General features: G+C 43.5%; 1 protein-coding gene across 3 annotated transcripts in view; it reads right to left on the bottom strand.

Moving 5' to 3' along the window:
* Positions 1–25954, bottom strand: part of CEP170 (centrosomal protein 170) — a 598101-nt gene that overhangs the window by 383536 nt on the left and 188611 nt on the right. For all 3 annotated transcript variants that reach the window (XM_086926848.1, XM_086926849.1, XM_086926850.1), the window contains exon 4: positions 15948–16026. In XM_086926848.1, coding sequence (XP_086782974.1) covers positions 15948–16026 — 79 coding nt within the window. The remainder of the gene's footprint in view (positions 1–15947; positions 16027–25954) is intronic.

Below are 25954 nucleotides of genomic sequence, written 5' to 3'. Positions count from 1 at the left end.
TATGTAAGAGTCTTCCTGCCTGCTGGCTCCTCCTGCTCTACATTCACACTATCAAATCGTTCCTGTGCCTCCCAGACTCATTTACCATTGCGATTAACAAACAATACACAATTGTTTTTTCCCTCAAATGTATCTATCACCATCCTTTGTAAGCAGACACCATGTGTGTTGGAGCCCTTTTAGGAAGCGAGTCACAATAGGTAACATGAACAGGGAGGGTTATTCTGGCAACCAAAAGACAGGTGATATGGTTGAAAGATAACCCCTACAGTGCCCAGGGCAAAGCCTTGCAGCGCCGATGAGAGAACAAACAACAAAACCTTGGAGAGGGGTGCAGAAAGGGGATCAACATATATGGAAGCACACCAAGCCACAAATTTGTCCCAATGGCGGGCATATACTGTCTTGGCTGAGGGACTCCTGGCTGCCAGAATGACATCACAGACTTCCATTAATAACAGCCAACTGCCGCCGTTCTGCCCTCAATCATGAAGGCAAAGTATGTGCATGTTCGGATGCAGGTCCCTCCGCTGCAGTTGCAAGAGAAGATCCCTTCAAAGAGGCTGCCTGATCAGAGGACCGATGCTCATGCTCAGGAGTTCAGAATCCAAACTTTCTGTGCCCAATCAAGAGCTACAAGAATGTTTTGGGCCCTGTTGCACCTGATCCTATAGAGAACTCTGGCCAAGAGTGGTATTGGTAGGAAGCGTACAGGAGGGCTGAGCTCCATTCAAGAAGGCCTTGGAAACTCAAGTGTGCAGAATTGCTGACATTGTGAGCTGTTGGTAGCATCTAATAGATTTGTCCATGGTTCTCCCCAATCAGTGAAGAGACCTTTCACCACCTCCGAATGGAGACACCATTCGTATCCTGCTAGGCATCAACAGTCGCGTTCGTCCTCTCTACTGTTCAGAGAGGCCAGCAGATGTTGAACCACCAGAAAAATGCCATGACGTTCCAGCCATGTCTAGAGACGCAAGACTTCTTGAGACAGGGTCCACGACCCCTCTTCACCCTGTTTGTTGCAATACCACATGGCGGTGGTTTTGTCTGAACACCTGAACGAGCCTTCCCTCAATAGAAGGAGGAAAGGCTCAATGCTAGTCTGATCGCTCTCAGCTCCAGCCATTTTAATGTGGACCTTAGACTCTGTCCGAGATCACAGTCCTCTGAGTTCCACCTCTTCAGGATGTCTAACCCAGCCCAGAAGTGATGCACCTGTCACTACGGTCAGCACTGGTTGGGAAGGGAGAGGTGTCTGCCACCACTGCAGGTGTTTTGCAGTTACCTCAGAGATTATTTATTTACTTGTTAAGCGCGGCTGCCACCCAAAGGGTATCCTGGCGCTGAGACTGCGTCTATCCTGCAGGCATGCTACCATTACATTGCTCTGGGGAACAAAAAGGTCTTGAGGTCCTTTTTAAAAGGGATGAAATCTTGTCTACACCTCAGCGCCAGCGGGAGGGTGTTCCAGAGAGTGGCAGCCGTGAAACTAAAAGCACGGCCACCCATCCTCACTCTATTGATCCTGGGGACCGTCGCCAGAAACGCGGAGGAGGATCTTAGGGGTCTGGCAGCGCGGTACCAGGAAGAAAGGTTTTGGAGCGGTATCGGCCCCTGTCCGTGCAAGGCCTTAAAGACGAGACAGAGCGCCTTGAAGGAAATTCTCTCTTGGATGGGTAACCAACGGAGGTCTGCTAATGCGCCAGAGGAAGAGGCAGATCGAGGACGGGATAGAGCCAATTTAGCCGCCATATTTTGGATCCTCTGAAGCTTTAGAATCAAAGTTTTTGGTGCTCCCAGAAGTAGTGCATTGCAGTAGTCTAATCGACTAAGAACAGAACTGCGCACTACCTCTGCCCTTGCCTCCTTGGGAAGAAGCGGTAAGATCTTACGTAGGGCACGAAGTAAGCCCATACAGCCCGCTATAGTTCTGTTCACAGAGGCATCAAGCTGCAGATTGGATTCAAACAGAACTCCCAAATTACGGGCCGACTCAGCAGCCTCTACCGTGCCTGGAATAGATGTAGGCCAAAAATCGTCCGGAAGCGGACGAGGGGTACGGTCTAGGGAGCAATGGAGAACCTCCGTTTTGGATCCATTAAATTGAAGCGAGTTGGCTCGCAGCCACTCTGCTGTAGCCGCCATGCAGCAGTGGAAGGTGTCTCTCGATATTGCCCTGGTACCCTCAAATGAAAAAATCAATTGAGTGTCATCGGCATAATTGATGACAGATATGCCGAATGACTTTATCAGGGCGACCAGAGGTCGCAAGTACAGATTAAACAGGATCGGGCTGATCGCCGACCCCTGGGGGACACCCTGATCCACTTGCTGCATGGCGGAGCGAAAAGGTGGTAGTGCCACTGCCTGCTGTCTGTCACTGAGATAAGATGTTATCCATCTCAAGGCCAGGCCAGTTACTCCTGTACTCCGGAGACGGTCCAGTAGTACTGCATGGTCCACCGTGTCGAACGCGGCCGACATGTCAAGCAGCACTAAGAATGCTGACTTGCCCATGTCGACACGCGCTCGTAGATCGTCCAACACGGTGACCAAAGCAGCCTCCGTGCCGTGAGCCGGCCTGAAGCCGAACTGTGATGTATCCAGGCAGGAGTTCTTTTCCAGAAAGCTGGTTAGTGTTTTCGTGACCCACTTCTCTACAACCTTTATTATAAAAGGCAGAAGCGAAATAGGCCTGTAATTGGCCGGGCTTGAAGGGTCCAAGGAGGCCTTCTTCAGCAATGGTGTAACAATTGCCCTCTTCCAGCTATCTGGAACTACTGCTGTACTCAGTGACTGGCAGCAAATGGCGTGGAGCGGTGGAAACAGCTCAGTTTGAAATGCCTTCCAGATCTTATGGGGCATAGGATCAAGTGGTGATCCCGAAGACACACCATTCGCCAGAAGGCAGAATTCCTCCAGAGAAGGACTAGGAAAGCTGGACAACTGGGTCTCCGCGGGAGGAGGTTCTGCGAGGGGGGGCAAAGAAGATGTAGGCTGCCGGAGATCTGAAGTCCGCTCAGAATTTTCTTAATCTTCTCCTCAAACGCAGAGGCCACAGCGTCACACAATTTCTGGGAGACCGGGATAGCCGGAGCAGTACAAGGTGGATTGGCTAGATTGTCGACCACTTTAAACAATGCCTGCGATTTGTTAGGGGCCTTGGCCAACATGTCTGCCAAAAATTGAGCCTTGGCCTTCTTCAGCTGAATCTTGTATTCCTGCAAGGTCGCTTTATATGCTACCTTATCTGCCTCCCTATAGTCTCTCCTTCAAAGTCGTTCCGCCTGTTTACAGCGGAGTTTGTGCTGTCCAAGATCATCAGTGAACCAGGCATTAGTTCTTCTGGGTCTGTCCCTCACTTTCCTTAAAGATCTGGACTAGGTCGGAGAGATTCCCGATGCTGTGCGCACTGGGATTTCAGGTCCCACTGTAGGGTCCACATAAGCAAATGGGTATGTGTCACCAGCAGGATCCAGGAGGCAATGAGGACCAGCAGTTTCAGACAGTCTCACCAAAATCCAGGATAGAAACATCGGAATCATAGCCCAAATATCCTGGACTTGCTGTTCCGGGTGTGAGTTTGGCACTTCTATAGTAAACCCCAGTGAGTGCAGAAGGTTCACTGTTGTCTGGAAGTGGGAGACGACAGCCTGGGACAAGCCTGCCTTCAACAGCCAGTCTTCAAGGTAGGGGAAAACTGGAACCCCCCACCTCGGCAGATATGTTGCAACCATCACCGTTACACGGTGCTAAGTGAGGCCAAAGGGGAGCACAGCAAACTGATAATGCTCACTGCCTACCATGATCCAGAAGTTAACACTTGTGGGCAGGCAGGACGGGAATATGGAAGTAGGCATCTTACAAGTCCAGTGCTACCATCCAGTCTTCAGGATCAGGGCCAGACAGAACTTGAGCATATCTGAGCATCTTGAACTTTTTCTTCTGGAAGAAGTTGCGAAGGAGCAGGTCTAGAATAGCTCGGAGGCCTATGTCCTCTGCAATATCAACCACAACCTCTTTCTGATGCTGGCACCCTCTCAATGGTCCCTATATCTGTCAGATACAAAAAAACTGAAAAACTTCTGTCTGACCTATGGGAAGATCATCAATACACTATGACAAATGTGGGGTTTATTACCCAATTTGATGAAAGTTCTACTCGATACTTAAAATAGGAAAGAAGTCTGATGATACTAAATCACCACAATTATCTTCTACAATTTGAATATCAGAGAGGATCATGACCATTTTGGCCCCAGAAGGTAATTGCAAGGGTCCTAGAAATAAGTATTCCAAAAAAGGTTGAGATAATCTGGGAGACGTGTGAAATTGAGTGGCAAAGGAGGTGGGCTAAGCCTTTCAGTAATCTTGCTGATACAGTTAATTAAAATGTGTAGGAGAGAAGGGTCTGCTTCCTACGGTTACCCCCACTTTTTGCTGTGATTCTCTGGTTTATCGACTTTAGTGTGGCTGTGGGCCTGCCAATCAGACCCACAGCCCAGCTGTTCTCTCTCAAAATTGATACCATGTACTTTAACCTCTTCGATGCTAATGACAAGGGTAACTCGTCATGATGCACTGGTTGAGCTGTGCTGATGACAAGGGTAACTCGTCATGTATAATGGGAAACATCAAAGGTCAGCGCAGGAGGGGGAAAACCCATTAGCAGCCAAGGTGTTAAGTACATACCAGATTGGTTACTGGATCACCCCTGTGAGCCCTTGTATAGTGTACCATAGGTACCCAGGGCATATATGCACCCTAGGCTTACCAGGGGCTACAGCATGTATTGTGCCACCTCTGGTTTGCCTTCCAAACTGACACCACAGGTCTGTTCACACAGCCTGGGTAAGGTGGTGTAATCACCCCTTACTTATATATACTATACCTATATCTATATAAACATATAGACACATATACACCTATAAGTCACTCCTATGGCAGGCCTTAACAATCCTGGAGGAAGAGTACTTGGTTTTATGTGAGAGGGTGCCCTAGCGTGAGCTGAGCCCCCTGCAGCTTTCGGAACCATCTCCTTATAGCTGTTCTATGAGATAGCCATACCATATATTCTTTAGTGCATTATAATCCTCGCTGTTAATGCTAACTTTGGTTTGGCTTTATCAAAACATGTTGTGTAAGGTGTCAAACACTTTGGAATACTAGCCCCCCCCCCCCCCCCCCTGCCAGTCCTGGCGGCAGGGGTAGCATTCCACCCTTCTAGAGGGAGAAGACACTTAGTTACTGGTTTACCCGGTTAAAGTTAAACAGAGCCTCAGCATCACAAAATGGATGCTGCTGCCACAGACACGAGTCTGACCTCCTGTTGCTGGACGAAACTCCGGCAGGGGAGGCCTGGACAATAGGTTTCATCCCCAGACAGGCTTTAGTGTATTGGGGCAGGGAGGGCTGCATTCAGTGAATGCTTTCCAGACACTGCCTGGGGCACACAAGGTGCTCCATGCATTTCTCTGTTCAAACTGGTTGCTGGGGCACTCTGCCCCAGCTCTGGTGCGAAACTGGACAACGGGAAAGTGGTGTAACCACCCCCTTCCCAGGTCCACCCATAGGAGGGACCTTAAGGGTAGTCCAGCCCCTAAACTCAGTATAAGTATAGGAGCTGTGTCCCTAGGACTTTAGATTACCCTGGACAAAACTTTGAAACACAAATCCTGGACCTTCGACATTCCATATCGACTGGAAGACAGAAGACATCTCCCTTGTGGCCAAGGAGTGACCACCCTGTACAAACAGGCACCAACAGCAACTTTGCCGGTCTGCTTTGTCGAGGCTCCCGCCGGATTCCGAAGACTCTGCGACACAGAACACGGACTTCCAGACATCTTTGCGCTGCTCGACGTTCCCAGCTAAGCTGAGACCCGTGGCGGACACGAGAGACGTGGGACCGGAACTCCTGGACATCCTGCATTTTGCTAACTGCATCGACTCCCGAGGTATCTCGCAGTTGTGCATTGGGGTACGAGAAGCCTCAGACCGAGCACCATTTGCACCGAAGCTCAGGCCTCCACACTCCACGAGTGTCCCGTGGGGCCCTCTCTTGCATTTCAGCTAGACATGTCTTCCCGGTTCCTAGTCCGTTGGCTAGTGAGCCCCCTGAAGACTTCCTTTTAAATCTAACTTGCTATCCTGGTTGTTCCAAGCTTGCTCCAACTTCCCTAAAAAGGAGTAGTTCCTCAGAACTTGCTAGTCTGCACTGAAGCCAATCTCGACATCCTGCGTGGGTTGCGTTTGCCAAGGCTTGTTGGGTCCAGTCCGGATACTAACACCGCAGTCAACTAGATCCTTCGTGGGACAGCTCGAATCCAGCTCCTGGTCATCATCGACGCCTCCTGGCTGAAGAGACAAACTTCACATCTTAACCAGAAATCGCCCGACATTTGGTGGCATCTTCCTATCGCCGCCCTGGTCACTGGCAAGTGACCCAGACTCCGTCCCTTCTGCTTTCAGGTTCTTCAGATCTTCGATCCACCCTTGGATCCACCCAGACACTTTTGCTCTGGTCGCCTGCAGCACTTCTTTGCAGCTCTCCATTGAAAACGACGACGAAACCAGAGACGAAAAGACACCTATGCACCCGGCTTCCCTGGGTGAGGTAACACGAGTACTCCGGTGCTCCCGTGGGTCTTGACTCTCGAAGTGTCCTAGTTTAAAAGGGTTCCATCGTAGTCCATCCGGAAGTGTCCTTAAATTGTATATTTATAACTTCTACGATCTACATAGAAAGTCAATGGTAACCCGCGGCTGTGTTTAGACACTGCACTCATCTCCCGTGGGCCTCCTACTTCCTAACCTTTGGTTGTTTAGCATAGCCCCAGCGATTCCACAGGCCCCAGGCCTGCTTTCTAATTCTCTCCTGGTTCTTATACCACTATTTTAGTATATGGTTTGTGAGGCCCCTAGGGCATGACGTATACTGTGCAACTTATCGTATATTAACTCAGAGACTTGTATTGTATTTTTACCTCTGACCTCATAAAGAGTGCAGAGGGGTTGTGTTTAGAATAAATACATATATATTTGATATATACCTTGTGTGGTGTCCTTTCATTTGGTACTCAAGGGATTATAATTGGTAAAACAACTTGCTTAATACGTTCTCTGAAGTCTTAGCCTGATTTATGACATTTGTCATAATACTTCCAAGTGAGACGAGGAGTAACCGACTTAGCCCGAAGAGTATCAAGGCAGCATAATCATGGGACTCGGAAAAGAAAAAAAACTAATTTGTTAACTCTAAAATGAGTCTGAGCTGCAGCAAGTCCCAAAATGCTGTATTCTTTCCACTGCAAGATCTAGCAAGGTCTAACTTAGAGATCGACAACACTGAAGTCAGCCAATCTAAAAAAAAGGGAGGGGTGGATTTTGTCCATCTATTTCATATTTGTCTCCTGGCTAACAGGATAGCATAAAAAAGCAATGATCTGGATGGGCACTTAACTTGATGTGTGAAGCCAAAAATAATCAAGGGTAGGTCTATCTGAATTGGACAGCCCAAAGTGATCGCCAAAAATTTGCCAACACTGTCCCAAAAGGTAGTCAAGGTATTTCTTAAACATATATATGTCGGAAGCCTGGCCAGACCACATTTCTTGCAACTAACTGGTGGGCCTTTGACAATTTTAGAAAGCTTTTGTGGGGAGAAATAAGCCCTGTGGATGGTAAACAGGTGGTTCCTTTTCAACCATGCTGGTTTGACTACGTTGTGGAGGATCTTACAAGAGTTCTGCCATAGATAGTCACAGTGTTGGTCAGATAAAGATTTCCCCAGAGTTCCTCGGCCAGTTTGAATTCGCCGTCTGCAGACTCAGCTATGGCTTGATACCAAAAGGAAACCTCCTTCCTCCCAGGTGGCTTAGCCACAAGCTGGTGTTCTAAAACGTTGCCACTCCCTATAGGGTTCTTAAGGTTAAGTTGTGATTGGGCCCAACTTTTATCCTGAAGGTATTTAAACCTTGACAGGCCTCCTCCGATGTTATCCTTAGGTTGTTCCCATGAAACTAGAATGCCATCAGAGGCCAGGTCCCCCAGACCGCCAGCCCAGCTTCTCCGAGGGGTACTGTCAGTCTGTCTCTCAGGCACTCCGGGGTGCCAGGAGAGTCCCAGAGCGGGGTCAAGCTTGAAAAATAACTAGGCGCAACAGTGCTTTTAAGTTTAGACTAAGTTTTAGCAAAACCCTGAAGGACCTTCAGTTTAACCTTTATTTTAAACTTTGGGTCTCCGAATTTGAACAGATATCCCTCCTCAGGTAAGTTGGCTCCCCAAAGCATGGTGAGAAACATCCCGCCCGCTCCGGTGCTAAAAGACATTTTCAAAAGCATACATGAATGTGTAAGTTGAAAAGCCCAAGCATAAAACTGGAGATCCGGCAAAGCAAGGTCTCCTTTTTCTCTCCTGCACCTCAACTTTTTCCAAGCTATTCTTGTTGATTTATACGCCCAGACAAAGGAATTGATATGCCGCTGTTGCTGGTCTATAGACGATTTTTCAGAATGTAGAGGAATACAATTGAAGAGAAAGGTGACCTTGTGGAGAATCGACATCTTCACTAGATTGACCCTCCCAAGAATGGATAAAGGAAGTTGAGCTCAGGATTTCATCAGCTTCTGACACTCCCTAGCGACCATAGTTAGATTCGTCTCTGCTATCTTTGTTATATCTTTCACAATTTTGATCCCCAAGTATCTCATCTTAGAGCTGATCTGGTGCTGTTGCTGGGTCCCCCCAGGGTTCCAAAGCATGATTTCTGGCATTAATCTCGTAACCTGAGACAAGTCCAAACAAAATCTTGTGCCAGGCTAATTACTGCTGGAAGTGCTGTAGACAGCTTAGCCGAAAGGACTAAGATTTTGTCTGCGTACAGAGCGACCTTCCTCTCCCACTCCCCATTCTTGAAAGGCTGAATGTTAGAATCTTCCCTGAGCCGTTGGGAAAATGGCTCAGTATATAGGTCAAAGAGGAGACGGGAGAGTGGGCAGCCCCGCCTGGTCACCCTAGAGATCTTAAAGGATTCAGTGATATTACCATTAACAAAAAGTCTGGCTGTTGGTTCCTGATGTATCAACTGAACAGTTTAACAAAACTTTTTCCCTAGGTTAAATTTCCCCAAGACTTCCGTCGGGTAGATCCAGTTGACCCTGTTGAAAGCCTTGGTAACGTCTTAGGTCATGGCCGCTAATGGGAGTGAGCAAGTAGAGGCCAAATCAATCGCCCCTATAAGATCATAGGTAAGGTCAGATAGTTGCTTTCCCGATCCAGATGGAGAAGATCGCCCGCCACAAGTCCCAATCTGGCCGCTAAAATGAAAGCGAAGATTTCATAGTCCGCATTCGAAAGTGAAATGGGTCTATATGACCCACTACTTGATTGATTTTTCCCCGGTTTCAAGATCAAAATAATTGTGGTATCATTCCATGAGACTGGGAGCTTTAGGCCTTCCTGTAGTATCTGGTTAAAGAGCTTTGTCAAGGTAGGGACGATCATATCACTCATTGATTTATAGAGCTCTGCTGGGATCCCGTTGGGTCCTGCGGCCTTTCCGTTCTTACAAAGTAATGTAGCTCTTCTTGGGTAAATTCAGGATCTGAGCGATCCTGCTGTTCGAGTTTCAGGGAGGGGAGTGAGATTTTATCCAACTAACCTTTGACATTAGATTTATCTACCAATTTATCCTCTTGGTAGATATCTTGAAAAAAAAACACAAAAGCATCACGGATTTCCTCCCCACCTTCATTGGCGATTTCTTTGATCTGGTTTCTTGCACGGTACGATTTAGTTTTCCACGCAAGGAGCTTCCCTCCACCTTCTCCATACTCAAAATGGGCAACCTTGCTTGCATCCCATCTTCGGATGAGCCTACTATGCAGGATGGATATTTTCTAACGGAACTTTCAATTTATTGAAGTTAGTCTGACGTTCTTGCTGAATTTCAGGTGAAGCCTGGCTATTTAAAATCGGCCTCCATTTCCTTCAGTTTAGCTTCGATTGATGCAATCTCCTCTTTATATTTTTTATTTCTGTAGCTCGTCCTGCTTGTAATTTGACCCCTCAAGAAAGCCTTTAAAGAATCCCAAACAACTGATGTCGAAGCCTAATCTAAATTAATTCTCAAAAAACATTCAGTTTCCCGAGATAAAAAGGAAATCTCCTCTTCCTCCAAAAGTAAAGCTTGGTCGAAGGACCATGACCTGGTGGTAGCTAGGTAGTGGCCACTCTACATCTAATAAAATGCCAGAATGGTCTGAGAGATGATATGCCAAGTAGGAGACATTTTTAACTCTGCCTCTTCGAGATTGGTTGATCAAAACATAGTCTATTCTTGATTTATGCCAGTACTTGTAGTTTCTATAAGAAACTCCCAACTGGTGGCCTGATCTTTCTCTCCAAATATCAGAGAGGGCAAATTGCTTCATCATCTCTAATAAGAAATCCCGAGACTTAGAAGGGACCACGACTCTATTGTTAGGTGACTTATCTAATGAAGGATTTAATACAATATTAAAATCTCCTTCTAGGACTACCGGTTCAAGAAAGTCCAGCAACTGCGAAACAATAGTCGTAAGAAAAGAGGGATCATCTTGATTGGGTCCATAGTAGCCAACCCAGGTAAGCTGGAATCCCAAAATAATAACTTTCACAATGACCCATCTGCCACATGGGTTAACTAACTGTAATAGGATCCGGGACGTGGTGGATTGACATAAGAACCGACCCATCTTTTATTCTTAAGAAGTCTGACAGTATCTTCTTTAAGCAAGTGTGTTTCCTGGAGAACAATGACCTGCGCAGGGGAATCCCCAAGATATTGGAGAATCTTGTCTCTTCTTGGTCTTGCGCGCAGACCATTGACGTTTCAGGACAGGATCTGTATAGCACTCATGGCGGGTCGAATCGCCGGCCTGTTACCGAAAGAGGAGATTGAAAAAGCCATCACCTGCACCCCATCCATTGCAATTCCCTAGTTGTAACTCTTGGGATTGAGATTGATAAAAATAATGTAAGATGAATGAGGAAGTTTTTTGTTATTTTACCCCACTGCTCCCCACACCAACCCCTGTTCCCCCTCCACCTCTCCCGCCAACCCTGGAGAACCCTTACCCCAATTATCTGGACAGATGGAGTCCAGAGTTTGCATCCCAGAGCAACCCACCCCGCCCCACCTTTAAAAATGGGAAAAAAACCTCAAAACCATTGAAACCACTGAAGAGAAAAAGGGAGAGAGCTAATTAAATAATAAGATGTGTAGTTATTTTTATGTATTTTTTTTAGAAAATATATATAGATTTTTTTACCCTCCTCCCTTTTTTTTAAATGTTCCTACCCCCTCCTTTAACCTCTAATATATATCCTTTTTTTTTTTTTAAAAACTCCTGCTTTTTCTTACTCAAATTATCCAACCACCCACTACATGGGATTTTCCTATAACTCCAACCCAATCATCAATTATGTTGATAAATGGAAAAGAGTGAGAAGTGGAACGAGAGAAGGCTATCAACTGGTAAGAAGAAATACAGTTACCATTCCCAGGCCGAGTTTCCCTCTTAAGGGGCGCCCTTGCTAATCGTATCGAGCAGCTCATCCGCCTCCTGAACTGATCTTAACCCCTTCCATGCTGATGACGGAACGGTTCCGTCATCAGCGTCGGTTGAGCTGTGCTGATGACGGAACCGTTCCGTCATGACTTCACCCGCGCAAGGCGGAGTCAGCACAGGCGGGGAATACACCCCGCACGCAAGGGGTTAAGTTATGCATTTTATTGTTATCCATGACCTTCAGGAAGGCGAGAAACTTTAACTGAGCTACCGCACTATGCTTCTTAAAGTCGTTTAACTTCCTACCCAGCTCCCACTGCCTGTCCAGTGTGAACCTGAAATGGTCAGAACGAATTAAAAAAAAGAACTCTTTAGCCTTCAATGATTTCACTTTCAGTGCTAAGTTAAGAATCCTCTCTTTCAAAGCAAAGGTGAGAAAGTTGATTAATATCTTCCTGGGCTTAGATCTATCCGGATTACTTCGAAAGGGATCCCTATGCACCCTCTGTATATCGTGACTCAAAGATTCTTCTGAGTCCTTAAGCCGTAGGGAGACTTTGAATAGAGATACAATATAGGATCTAAGATTTGATCCTTCACTCCCTTCTGGGATATTCAAAAGACGCAGGTTATTTCTGCTAGCATTGTTTTCCAATACTTCCATCCTGTCACGGAGATCTGCCCCTTCTTTCCTTAACAGTAGAATGTCCGACTTTGCAGTCCCGAGATGTTCTTTCAATTCGCCAACGTTGATCTCTAAGGTCTCAGTCATGGAATTCATCAGGTCCACCTTCTTCTCCAAAGATTCAAAAAACCTTCTGATCTCTCCCTGGTTGGCAGCAGATACAGCAAAACCCTTTTTTATATCCTCAGATAGTGTGACAAAAAGAGCTTCCAAGGCTATAGGTGACAACCAGGCCACCACCTGTTCCTTAAAAGGATTGCTGCTGAAAGCCACTGCTGTCTACATCTGGGTTTGATCCACAGGGCTAGTGATAGAGCTGATTGCGGCCAAAACGGGTTCCAAAATTGTATTGGGATTACCATGCTGAGAAATCTGATTTATTTCAGGCTCCATGATTTTATTAGCTGCTGCAGCACGTGATGACGAAGAAGTTGCTAAAGTGGCTGGAGTATTCCTGAGGGTTTCGCCCTGAGTTATAATAGCCAGGACTTCTGGCTGAACCCTGAAGTACAAGCACAACGATGGAGTAACCCTAACTTTAGTGTTAGAGGGGTTGCTTTTTGACTTCCTAGGTTTAATAGATCTGCCTTTAGCTTGATACGTCTGAAAGGTTGAGCTGTTAGTCGAAAGGCTGAGCTGTAAGTCGAAACAGGGGCTAAAGGAGTATTAAGTGGCTCAGATATGCCTTTATCAGCGACCCAAGTGACATTTTTAGAGCTATTTTTTTATATCGGCTTGGTGGGTCCCAAAAAAACCAGCGCCCTTTTTATGCCTCTTAGTACCCACCTTAGAAGCGATGGTAAGTTGCAACTTCTTTTGAAAAGGGAACTGATCCTCCTGGAGTACGTGAAACTCTGGGACAGAAGCCTCCTGTGAGTGCTGCAGTTGTTGGTTATCGGGATCCTTTTCCACAATCGCTGTGCCTGACTCGAATGTTGAGATGGGGAGCTCCTGCTGCCCTTTCTGGTCTCCCTTCAGGAAAATACCACTGATGCAGTCTCTGCCGCTGCTCACCCAGAGGTGTCCGCGAGCAACCGCTCTGCGGCCCCTGCAGAGCTCCAGAACGGCCTCAAACCAACGAGACAAGACGGAGAAGCGTCTATCCACCTCTCCACGACACATCACCGGCTGAGTGACGGTGCAGGTGTAAGAATCTGCAACGGCAGCTCAAGAAGAGGCCCAGAAATACGGTAAGCGGGGGCCCGGGTGGCTAAGAAGGGTTAATCAAAAGCAAGCAGCGGGAGCTCCGAGAGAAAGCGGCTGCTTAGCGTGCAGATGCCATGTTCCCCACCATATATACTTACCTTGTCAATAATTTGGTTGTCACTATTTCTTGCTATGGTACTTTTGTAGTATATTTAGTGCACAATATACCAGACCCTTACTGTCATAGGTTTTGCAAGGTCTGGCTGGACTGATAAGAGGTTCATGAAGGGGAACACTAGCGGTCTTGCTTGGTTTTCTAGAAATGGTTTAAGAAAGTTACCCTTCTGTGTGGAGGTATTGAAGCAAATGATGCTGGAGCCGCATCTGCTAACTTTTGTTCGAACTGCCAATCTTCTCAACAGGCAAGAAAATAAGGATGCGGTTTATATCTTTGTTGGAAGTAGGCCACAACCCCAAAAATCGGTAACCAATTCCAAAGGTTTAGCTACACAAACAGATCAGGGTCAAGATGTACAATACCTGGACCTTAAGTTTTCTATAATGCTGAAATGTTTGATTCTCATGCAATGGGGTAGATTTGGCAAATTGCTTTGACTGTAAATAAAAGGAAACAGTTTTTACTCCAAAATTAGGATGTTGTTTTGCAAAAACCAAAACACTTAAGGGCCTATACACAAACTGCATTTTGTAGAAGGTTTAGCAGTACTACAATAGTGCTACTCACAAAATACAAAATGCTATTCACAAATCTACGAATGGAGGTCTCCGTCTCATATATCTTGTATGTGCGAAGATCTCGGCCCGACTACGGAGATCCCCACACATGTATGTATACATTATTTGAGTAAATGTGAGAAGGGGAGTAGCAGGAAAGTGAAGAATATTTGCAAATATTTACAAATATTTGTAGAGAAGTACGGAGGGATTTAGAGATGGCTGAGGAAGAGTTTAGGGAAGGATATGCATACACACTCAAAAGAGTATGCCTATTCTTATTCACAAACGCACTTCTAAAACTAATATGCCAAAAAGATCCCAGATCAGACCTGGAGTAAGACCAGCACCACACATGACCAACCACTGGTTCTGCAACACACTCCCATAAGAAAATAATGGAGGCAGGCACTTAAAATAACACCCAATAGGAAATAATGTTAAAATTAATTAAATGTATTATGACTTTTTAAAATATACATAATTTATATTATATATTTTAATAACCCTTTTTAATTTAAACATAAATGGAACTGTAAATAAAAAAACATTAATTTAAATAAATTAAACACAACAAATAATTATTACTACATAACATAAATATATGCATTTTACTTTAGGTCTTTTTTGATAAAATCTTTAAAAAATCTTTAATTTGATATATTTAAGGTAATTAAATATTTAATTCAAAATCAACTTCATTGTGCGGTCACATTTTCTATTCTATTCCACATTTAAAATACCCATATAAATGAATTTGCATAAATAGGTAACATAAAAATGTCTGTAGAATTTGTTTAAGTTTAATAAACTTTTTACAATGTTCCTATAATTTACCACAGGGATATTCGTGCCCCGGTGGAGGAACCCTCTGCCTATGTGTGAAAAGTTACCAATAATAATTTTACACTGGTACATTTGGTTCCACCCTCTTTCAGGGGAAGGAGCCACATAAGTCTACACTTTTTAGTAAATTATCACTCCAAAATGGTGGAAAGCCAAAAGTTGTAAATTGACTACAAAGTGTAAGTGTAAGAGCAGTTTTACCCAGTCAAAATATGGAAGAAAATGTTACTTATAGCCCTTGTTCTGCATTGCAGAAATCTTCATTAAAGTCACAAACTTAGGAATAATTCCCCACTGTGTATGAGGACTTTATATCACTTTTCCTAGATGTATTGTACATTGAAATATCACACAGTGTTGGAAGAAAAATTGAAAGTGGCCGAACATCCCCCTACCAGTCTATGCTATTCCATTAAAAGATTCCGATTTCGATAAAAAGCTAAATGCCATGATGATATTTGGCCCTATTTATTTCATTTAGCCCAAGCCAAGCTTCAATTTGCATTAAAAGGGGTTCATCTGGCCATTATCACAGCCACAGAAAATCTCCAGATCAAAAAATCATATTTTGAAATTCAAGTCATCAAAGAATTATTGGAAGAACTAAAGCGTTCCCTCCAATTAACATACTTCTCTACCATGAGAGTCGAACATAGTTCTTTTAAAGTTGACGGTCTCTCCTTCTGAGCTGATGTACAATTATTTTAGTTTTTATGATAATTAATGAAGAGCCTACAATGCACAATCCAATTTCCTTTGCTAAGGAAATATACATTTAACACCAGTCAATCTCATTTATATTTATACATGCATTTGCACTACATTCATCTATACAATCTGGAGCTGGTTGGGTTATTAAAAAGCAAATCAGACTAAAGGAAAAGATTGAAAAAAACAGAATCAAAGCCAGAAATCATCATGAACTAAAAGGACACACTGCACATGATTTTAAGAGAAAATACATTTTCAGAAAAGGATATCATATCCAAATCGTAGCTTGTCATCAAGTTTCAGAGTGATGTACGTCTGCTCCGGAATCCTCACATCATTCACAAATGTCTGGAAAAAACAATAGTCAAGATGAAGCAAAACTGAATTGTTGCATATTTCTAATCCATCCTAATTTTCCTTCGCAAGCATTTTCTTTGCATGTTACAGAGTAGAACAGCTCTGTTTTTTCAGTGAATCCAAAACACATTTAAAAAGATACATTATTAATTTTCTGAAATTATCTCTTAAAAGGATCACCCCTATGAGAGGCAACTTTTTCTGCCTTTGTTTCACAGCTCATTAGAATTACATTCAAGACACTATAAGTATATTCCTGAAAAAAACACTCAAGCTTCTGCCCCCCAGGGCCTGCCCACCAAACTGACTCTCTGTCCCAAAATATAAAGAGTCAGTTAAGTGCTTCACTTTTGACGGTCTCTCAGCAGACTCATTTCCAACTATACTCCTCGATTGCATAAGAATACAAAGAAAAACACCAATATTTAACGTTTTGTGTTTTTGGTAGTTTCAAACGGGAGGAAAGAACAGCAAGCCTGCACATCAAGAGAACACTGAGAGTGTAATGAGAACCACGGTCAACCCAGTACTGTTTGACTAAAGTATGGCCTGATGTACAGTTAGCCCTCTGAACATTTTTGTGATTTCCCACTCACCTCCCATCCATTTTCAGGAATGAACCATGAGCTTATCCAAAAAACATCTGGATAATAATCGAAAATAGTACACATCAAGCTACAGATTGCTTGGAGAATGCTAAACCATTGAGGATAGATTCAGAAATTGCTTTTCCTTTCATTTTGCTAAAAGGTTTTAAAGATGTTTTTTGTTTATGGTTTGATGCAACATATCTGGCAAAGTTCTCTGATTAGGGAAGAGTAAGAACAATTAAAGTTTTGTTTAATGTGTTAGTATGGTACTGATTTAAGAAGCAAGGGAAAGCAAGTTCCTAAGAACACTATGGGGACACAGAAGTTGAATCTCACTCAACCTCCTGGTTGATGTATTAGAAACTAGAAAATATATTTTCCAACACAACCCTTTTAGTTTTGACTAGTGCAGGGGTTTGAAAGAGAGTCCTATTAATCTGGATTAAACATTAAATCCAAACATGGGTGCAAGCAATCAATTTGGCAAGGCTAAATTACCCACTAGAAATAAATACTATATCATAGGGGTGCATAAAACCTGATGACATTTGAATAAATAAAAGGAGTGTAACATGGTTTCTTCATGGAACTCTCCATAATCACCAAAGACGCTCAGTTCAGTCATGGCAAGCTGCAGTTCAGGATAACAACTTTGATTGATATGTAAATCTTACCTGAACAAAAGCCTCACATACAGGTCCTGGGACAAAAAGAGATGATTTTTTAAAAACTTTATTCATCAGTTGTGGAGAAATAATTGGGGGAGAGGAGTTGGCATAACAGCTAGGGCGGTTGACCTCGAATCTCGAGTCTCGGCAAGGACGCTGAACATCCTGTGATTCTGGGCAAATCACGTAATCTCCCTGTGTCTAAGAAAAATGAATGTGTCCTCAAGTAACGTAACTGGTTCTATGTAAAGCGCTCTGATACCCAATAATAGCCAAGTTTGCCCTATATAAAACTCTGTTTAAAAAAAAAATCCAAACAAGCTACATAGTTTGAAACAGTAAAAGACATTCCTCGTATCAACGTTCCCAAAAAACAGGGGAGGAAAATGGAAAAATAGACCGTATCAAAAGAGAACAGTCAGAAGAACAGAAGACTGGTAATACAGACACTAAGAGACAGCAAACAATACAATTGCCTTACTTCGTACATACCATAAAGTAACCATGGGTAATAAGAAGTGTAGATCGGGGGAGGGCATACATTTATGCCAGATATCCCGTGGCCTGGACTTAAAGAGATGATTTAATACCAACAAATACATAGTCTGACAGAAGCAATTAATTTAGTGTTTTGATCCATGTTGCGTCAGCACCATGATCACCTTGCAAAGGAGAGACATTAAAGGAAAAGTAGTGACAAATGTAACTGATCATTCAATGAAAAGAATACTGAGCTAGGCTCTGGAATTCTAGATAAAAAAGTCTCTGCATACATAATTTCTTTGCTGGGGCAACCAAGTTAATATCTGCTATCCTTCAAATGAAGGAAAAATCTTTGAGTAATTGAAGTTCTGAATCCAGTTGTGTTCTTCTAAGAGATTTCCTCTTAGTTTGCCTCTATTTGTGCTCTGAAAGGCTCGCCTGTACTGAGTTGGATGATGCCACTGCAGAGAATAATGATTTGTTATCTCCTCAGGTTTACAAATGATGCTAAGAGATTGGGGACATCCAGTGGTAGGCCTGCTGCACATTCCCTCGAGATAGCACTTCAGAGCTAGGTAAACAGCGCTCAGCTATAACATGTTTAAGGGATATGATTTTGTTCCTTCGTCAGTCAACTTTCATGATCCCTCAAGTGATCACCTTAACCTTAGCTAGATGAAATCATACGATTTACTAGAGGAAGGAATGCCTGGAAAGGCACACTTATACTTACTTTTCAAGAGAAAGGTTGACGTATCACAAGGAAAAGAGTCACCCTGCCATCCAAATTGCGGAGTCTAAGTCCCACTGATTTTCTGACCATTCTTGCAGAGGCTTCATAAAAAGCACAAGAATCTGGACTTTGAAAATGCAAAGTGCAGTGGAGCCCAGATAAGTTATTCTGGCCACCAGATGCAACGTTTAAGGCTATTGAGAAGAACAGAAAAGTATTTCTTTCAAGGTTATACTTTTGTGACTAATGTCCACTACTGTTCCAAAATACTGAATGAATTTGACTGGAGTGCATATACATTTATAACTTGAAGTGTTCCTTGCCAATGTTTTGCCATCTGCTGACATTAGCGGGCTTGTACCAGCCTGCATTCTGAGTATGGCAAATAGCCCTTCATTTCATAGGAAGTTTGGTAGGTTGGTACTGTTAATATTGTCCAAACTTCTTCAAGCCTAGGAATTTTCTGCATTTAACTAGTGGTATATCAAAACAGACTACTAGACCAGAAAAAAGTATCTTGTAAACTTAAGGCAAACACCCAATCCATTTTAAGAGATTGTTGGTAATTGAAGAGTAGCACAAGCTGTCTAAACCTTTCTTTCTGGTCAGAGTATTTGTAATCACTAATTCCAGCATGCAGGCAAAAGCCCTCCACTTTGAACATTTCTGAACCACTATTAAGTAACAAGATTGGCACCAAATGTACCAGCTAGTCAAGGAGACACAGCCTCCAGACTATTGCTGGAATATGGACAAGAACGTCAGCTTTTAAAAGATTACTAATTATATCTACCTGCTTGATGAGCCCCAAAAAATAAATTATAGGCAAGGCAATACCATGACTGGAGCCAGTCCAAGGACTAACAATTACTACTTTTGAATCAGTCTGTTGGTGACTTGTAGTGTACCTGGCAAATGTGAAACAAAGTCAGCCAAAGGAATGCTTCAACAATGTAGTGTTTCTTTTGTTTATTTTTTTTTAATATGGTTTGGGTCCAATTATGTAGTCATTCGGAAAGGCTCCGAATCGATTTTGGTATTGCAGAATCCGATTTGGAAGCCTGATTTCCGACCGAATCGTGGACATTACAAACAACCAACTACGTTGCCCAGAAACCATTCGGGCTGTCCAAATCTGTTCCGAAAGGCATTCGGGCAGCCCAAATCTTTCTGAGATGACTCGTATAGCTCTATGGACACAATTTCCGAACAAACTATTATCATGACTGATTTGGACAGCTGTTCTGATTCGGTCGGCCCAACACAAAACGGCTGTCGGAATATGTCTTTAGGGGCCATGAGGCGTCCGGTTGGGGCCTGTAGGGGTACCCAAGGGAGCCCTCTTCCCAACCATGCACAATGTGGCAGGCACCATGGTGGGCTCGCAACAGCGTGCAAAGTTTTCCACAACAACCCCTTTTTTCAATGGGAGCCTGTTTTCTCGTTCGGAACACAGGCTCCCATTGAATTCAGGCTCCCATTGAATTCAATGCGATTCCAACCGAACGATGTTGGGAAGCATCGTAATCGGCCGGTCGGACTCACAGAACCTGATTCGGTCAGACATGATTCCAAGACCGATTGGATTGGAACATTTTTCGAAAGGCATTGTAATCGGGCCATATCTGTGAAACTAATATGAAAGGCAAGCCCCACAAACTAGGGCCTGGAATAGCCCTAATTTCCATTCAACACCGGAGTGAAAGTTAAAAGCCAGCACAATGACAGCTGAAGAGCAGTCCTTAGTAAAAAGTTGCTTCTGATGGACAATAGTTTTGAACATCAGGGTATAAAGAAAATAATAAAAGAAATTCAATTTCTTTAGTGAACAATACAACTAAAAGAGTCATTCATCATTTCAAATATCCTTGCTCAAAGCAATAAAATAGGACTACCTAAATACTTGTTCAGTGTAAAGTTGAGAATACTAACAAGGCACTGCCTAAATTCCCATAAGTGCAGGGTTTTTTGGGTATAGGTATTGTTCCCTGCTTTGATATTCCCTTTTGAATATGCTTGGTGTCTTTAAGGGGAATGTACTTTTTAGTGCATGAATTTAATTATAATTGGTTTTATTATCTTAATGAGACTATATTCAAACATAAATTAAGAAATTAGTTACTTGTCAGGTTGGGAATCGTCGGTATATTAAAATAGCAATATACAGTGATAAAATGGCCATAGAAGTGAAGCACACTGTTTGTTTAGTAGTACATCTACCTCATTTGAAAGAACTCAATCTTCAGCCAATGAGATGGAAGCCCTGGGTTGACAGAACGTAATGCAGGCTGAGAGACAAAGAGCTATCCCCTGTTTGAACAGAAGATGGCGTTTTGTAGCTGTCTAAAAGACACTAACAGTTGGTCCGCTGTGAGTATCCTATGTCTTCTCTATGTAAACCTGAGGCATCTACACAAAGCCAATGAATGCAATGATCTCTCTGCTGTCGTAGATGGATTTGGAAAGAAAGATAGGAGAATGACAGTTTTATTTAGGTGAAAAGTCAAGAGGAGCCTCCGGTATGAATCTAGCCTTGGTTCTCACAGTTACTTTTTATTTTTTTAATTGAAAGTTTTCTTGATGGCGAATGCTTGAACCGCTCCCACTCTCCTTACAGATGTCAAAGCCAAGTGAAGAGCTGTATTCAATGCGACAAATTTCAAATGTGCCTTATGTATTGGCTTAAAAGGGAGTAGCATCAACTGGCTCCGGGCAGTGTTAGGTTCTCATGGAACCAGAGGATGTGGAAGAGGTGAAAATGGTCTAAATGGCCTATTCATAAACTGCTACATTATCTGCTGGGAGAACAGAGTAGACGAGTGTAAGGAAATGCCTCTGCTTGCATGTCCAACCCACATGTTCGAACTGATGCTGCTGGTTTTTCGTCTCGGAGAGTGCATTGAGTACTGCTAACCAGACCTCAGTGCCAGTGTTCTGACCCAAGACAAAGTGTAATATGAATTAGCTACCGCTAATTGGCAGGACTGGCCCACTTACAAGTCCCTAGCATATGGTATCTAGGACATGTAAGGCAGAGTGTCCACCCAGAGCTTCAGCCCCGATTGTGCTACCCTGTGTCTGACAAACTACAAAATGGCTCTCAGCTGACCACTGCAGACTGGAAGGGAATTGCTAACACGGCTAGTTCGCTTTTGTAATTCAAACCAATGGCAAAGTCCCCACTTCCCTTAACAATATATGTAAGCCTCCCCTAAGGAAGGCCTGTCAAGCCCTAAGGCAGAGAGCTGTATATTATGAGGTGGGACGTATTTTTCAGATATGTCCTAACCGCAAGACTTCCAAATTATCGTTTTTGCTGTGGAAGAGTTAGTCGCCACATTAGTTAACAGAATTGCCTGCTGACTACTTAGCCCCGCTAACTTTTGAATAGGACTACTAAAATGGGTACTTCAAGCTATCAAATTAGTCGTGGCACTAAATACGACATGATGGTCAAAATAAATATACTGTCACTTTGACAGAAATGCAAGTTTTAGAAGTTGCCACTCTGTGACCCAGTTTGACCAATGGCCTCACACAGTCACTGGCCACCAGGCAACTTTCTGCCCTCCTAGGGAGTTGTGTTAACAACTCCCAGTCTTAGGCACAATAGTAACTTGCTACTGAGTGAGGTGTTACCTCCCCTTCGCAGGAAGCCACTCAGGGTGTTAGCCCAAAAGGCCAGCTTCAAAGGCAAAAACGCCTTTGGTGAGCAAATAGCAATCACAATCACATTCCTGGGGGGCATCCCTTTGTTCAGGTAGACAGGCTGGCAGCGGCCCAAACCGGTTTTCTCCATGGGTTGTAGCCCAGAGGTAGCCACACCTCTAGTAGTGCACTCTAGGATTGTTAGATGCTACACATAGCAGTAAAGTCATCAAAAAGTGGGAGGGGACCTAGTGGCCAATTCGTAAGTGACCGAATGATCCCACGGGCCACTTTCTGGGCTCCAATATAGCACCCTGAACTTCAGATCACGCCAGAACTGGAGAAAAGACCGAACAGAAGCACAGCCCCTGCTGACCTCTGGACTTGGCAGAGAGAGGCTGCACAATCTGCTGGGCTGCACCTTGTACTAGGTTTGCAAAGTCTTCAAAGATGTAAAACATCAACATCAACTTGGCCATTCAGCCCACACTAAGGATCAACGATTTAAGATTTGTAATAATTACTTTCACCAAACACAGGTAAGAGGAGAAGAGATCCTTTTATTCAACACAGCCTCTCAGCTCCCAGAAGTCCAACATAAAAAGAACTCCTGTGGAACATGAAAGGCAACGTTCCAAATAGAAGACAACATTTGCCAGAACATGCATTGTGAATAACACAACATCTCCCTACTTTTACAACCAAACATAGTTGAAAACATAATACATAATAAACAAATATGTCCTACCCCAAAAAGATATGAGCTAGAGAAAAACAAAAAGCATGAAATACCTAATAAGCATTAAATGTAATCACATAGTCCTGTATAACGAACGTGCGTAGGTAACAAAGCTCTACACATAAGATAAATGGATTACATTTGCCTTACCCCAGAAACAAAGCACAATACATATAAAGGAAAAGAAAATATCTACTGGAAATATAAGAAATCATTCCCATCTCAACCTTTGGGGAGATTTTACTCTCTTAGCACTCCTATGAAGTACAACAGGCTGAGCTTCCTAACAATCATCCACTCCTTGCGGCACGGGTCAATCAAGAATCACCTTACAAACTCTGGATATATTCCACTTATCATTCCCTTTGATTCTGACTGCATTGCCTCTGACACCATCAATCTCCATGGGTGGATCAAATTTAGAAACACCCTTGGGCACGCTTGCGGATGTCTACTCCTGAGAGGAACCCCAACCTGTACTTTGGGTATATTACTTTTGACATGGATCTTAAAATCTACATTTTCCTTCAAAACCTTCTGGTTTTCCTCCACCCTCGATCTGATCTCAACACCTGCATCCTTCTCATAACTGACCTGTAAGCCCCATTTATTCTTCCGAGCAGGACACATACCAAAAGAGGCAGTTCTCCCTCTCAAAATTTCAAAAGGACTTTTACCAGTCACACCTAGGCATGTTGTGATGTGCCCCATCATGCTTTCAATCGCCTCTCCAACATCCATCCTACCATTCACTGCCCATTGCACCTTCAATTAGTATATGGATCATTAAATCCACAAAACCCTCCGCTTGGGGATAATAAAGATCAATTCTGTGATGGTCAATGTTGGATTGTTTGAAATATTCAACCATTTCACTCTACACAAACTGTACCCCATTATGAGACACTAAGTCTCTGGGAAACCCTTCTCCGGCAAACATCTTCTAGAAAAACGTCATGATCCCTGCAGTTTTGGGATAGGCCATAAATTGAACTTCCCACCCTTTACTGGAATATTCTGCCAAAAACCACAGCACATTTGCATTTCCGAGGAAACATGTGAAAAGGCCCAACAAAATCAACTGCCAATTTGTTCCAAGGTCTATCAGGTAATGCAACAGGCTGACACGGAGAGATATAGTTCTCAAAGCATTTTCACTAGGTGCACATACCACACACACCCTAACCACTTCAGATATTTGGGTGTCCATAGATGGCCACCAAACGCCACTGCAAATTCTTCTTTTAGCAACAGTTTGACCCAGATGACCTAAATCAAATATCGGACCTTAAACCCTCTGGTGGGGTATATTTATCTCCAATCATCATCAGGCTGTTTTTCCAACAACAACTCAATAGATAATGTAAAACAAATGGTTGACCACCATATGAAAGATTTTTCTCTTTTGGCCACCCCCTACCTATATAGTCAGAAACTACACTCAAACTTCTCCCTTCTCCAGTTGAGCAAACTATTCCTCTTCTGAAAACCCTCTTGTGAAGCCTGCATCAACCACACCTATTAGTCACTCTTCATCATCATCATCTGCATCAAAATCAGCACGCACAACAGCAGGCAAAGGGGATCTCAACAGACAATCTGCTCTAACATTTGTACCACTAGGTATATGTTCAATGTACCCTGTGGAGGGTTTTTTCAGCAATGAGAGGACAGTTGTGTGTTTCCAAGCCTCTGGAAAGGTCACGGAAGAGGGTAGAGGCCTTCAGAATGGGTGTGAGCATGGCACTGATGGCATTTTCAGTCCTCTAGAGTAGGCGTGGTGGAGGCAGGGGCCCGATGAATCCCCAGCTGGATGGACTCCATGGTGGTGGGGTTTCTTCTGGGGTGATGACAAACAATTGGTTTTTGGACAAGATTGGGAGGTGTTTGGCAAGGTCTATCAAGCCTGGTTGCGAGCTGAAGTTGCTGTAAATGGTGGTGATTTTGATGCTGAAAAACTGAAAAAGTTGTTGCAGAGGTCCTGCAACGGGATGAACGAGTTGGATGCGAGCAATGGTGAGGTGAAATCTCCAATGGTGAAAAGACAGATCCCATTAAAACTGTAGTTGACAATATTACAGTTCAAGATATCGTCGTGTTGATGATGTCATCGTTGACAGTTAGGTTGTCATCAACTGTACTGTTCCTTTTGTTGACGGGGTCGTCATCAATGAGTTCACTGTTGACGGAGTCGCCATCTAACTGGATACTATCCAAACTGTAGACGCGACACAGCAGACGAACAAGCCGTAATTATTCGATGGTCTTGTCGTCAGCGGTCTATACACCGGCAGCTTCATCATCGGCACCAATGTTGTCTTCAGTGACGGTGTTAGTGACGTCAATTCGTCAACAAGATCTCCATGGTAGATGAATTGGGTCTTAAAGATGTTTTCTTTTTATACACAAACGGAAGCCTATAGTGAACTTCTTCCCCCATATAGCCGTCCGAAGTACTTTTGGAGCCTGTACACAAGTTACATCGAAGCAAAATCTCAGGAATATTCCACACCACTAACACCTACGCTTGAGGACCCATAGTCACGAAAGGCCCTATCTGTAATAGATCATACCCGCTGTCTACAGACCAACATGCGAGTCCTGGTGCAATGTAATTTTAAAAACCAATGTGATCGAAGTTATTGTTTTTCGTCGAACGTACTGCACTGACAAAATATCTTACTTTTGGTTCTGTGGCATTCGGACAATTTCACGATTGCACTCTTTGTTATGTTGTATCAATTATAATTGGTATTTTTTGATTTCTATTTGTGTTGTACTTGAAAAAATGTGAAAATAATAAAATTAAAAAAATATTTTAAAAAAAAAGATGTTTATTTCTTGATCACTGGTTGATCCTCCGTGAATTGAGATATGTGCACTAGTTTATGAGTGGACAATTAGTCTTTAATTAAATAATTTCATGTTCCATGCCAAGTATCTGAGGAGGTGGCTGCAAGCGCTGTACCAAACAAGTCAAGTTCAGGAAACTCTAAGTCTCCTCTTCTGAGCTGCCTTCGTGGAAGTGCTTGGAGGGGGCACTTTTCACAAAATTGTC

The sequence above is a fragment of the Lissotriton vulgaris genome, chromosome 6 (genome assembly GCF_964263255.1).
Source record: "Lissotriton vulgaris chromosome 6, aLisVul1.2, whole genome shotgun sequence".
In the NCBI taxonomy this organism is placed as follows: domain Eukaryota; kingdom Metazoa; phylum Chordata; class Amphibia; order Caudata; family Salamandridae; genus Lissotriton; species Lissotriton vulgaris.
The sequence above is the reverse complement of the archived record's forward strand: the minus strand, read 5'-3'. Positions and strand labels throughout refer to the sequence as shown.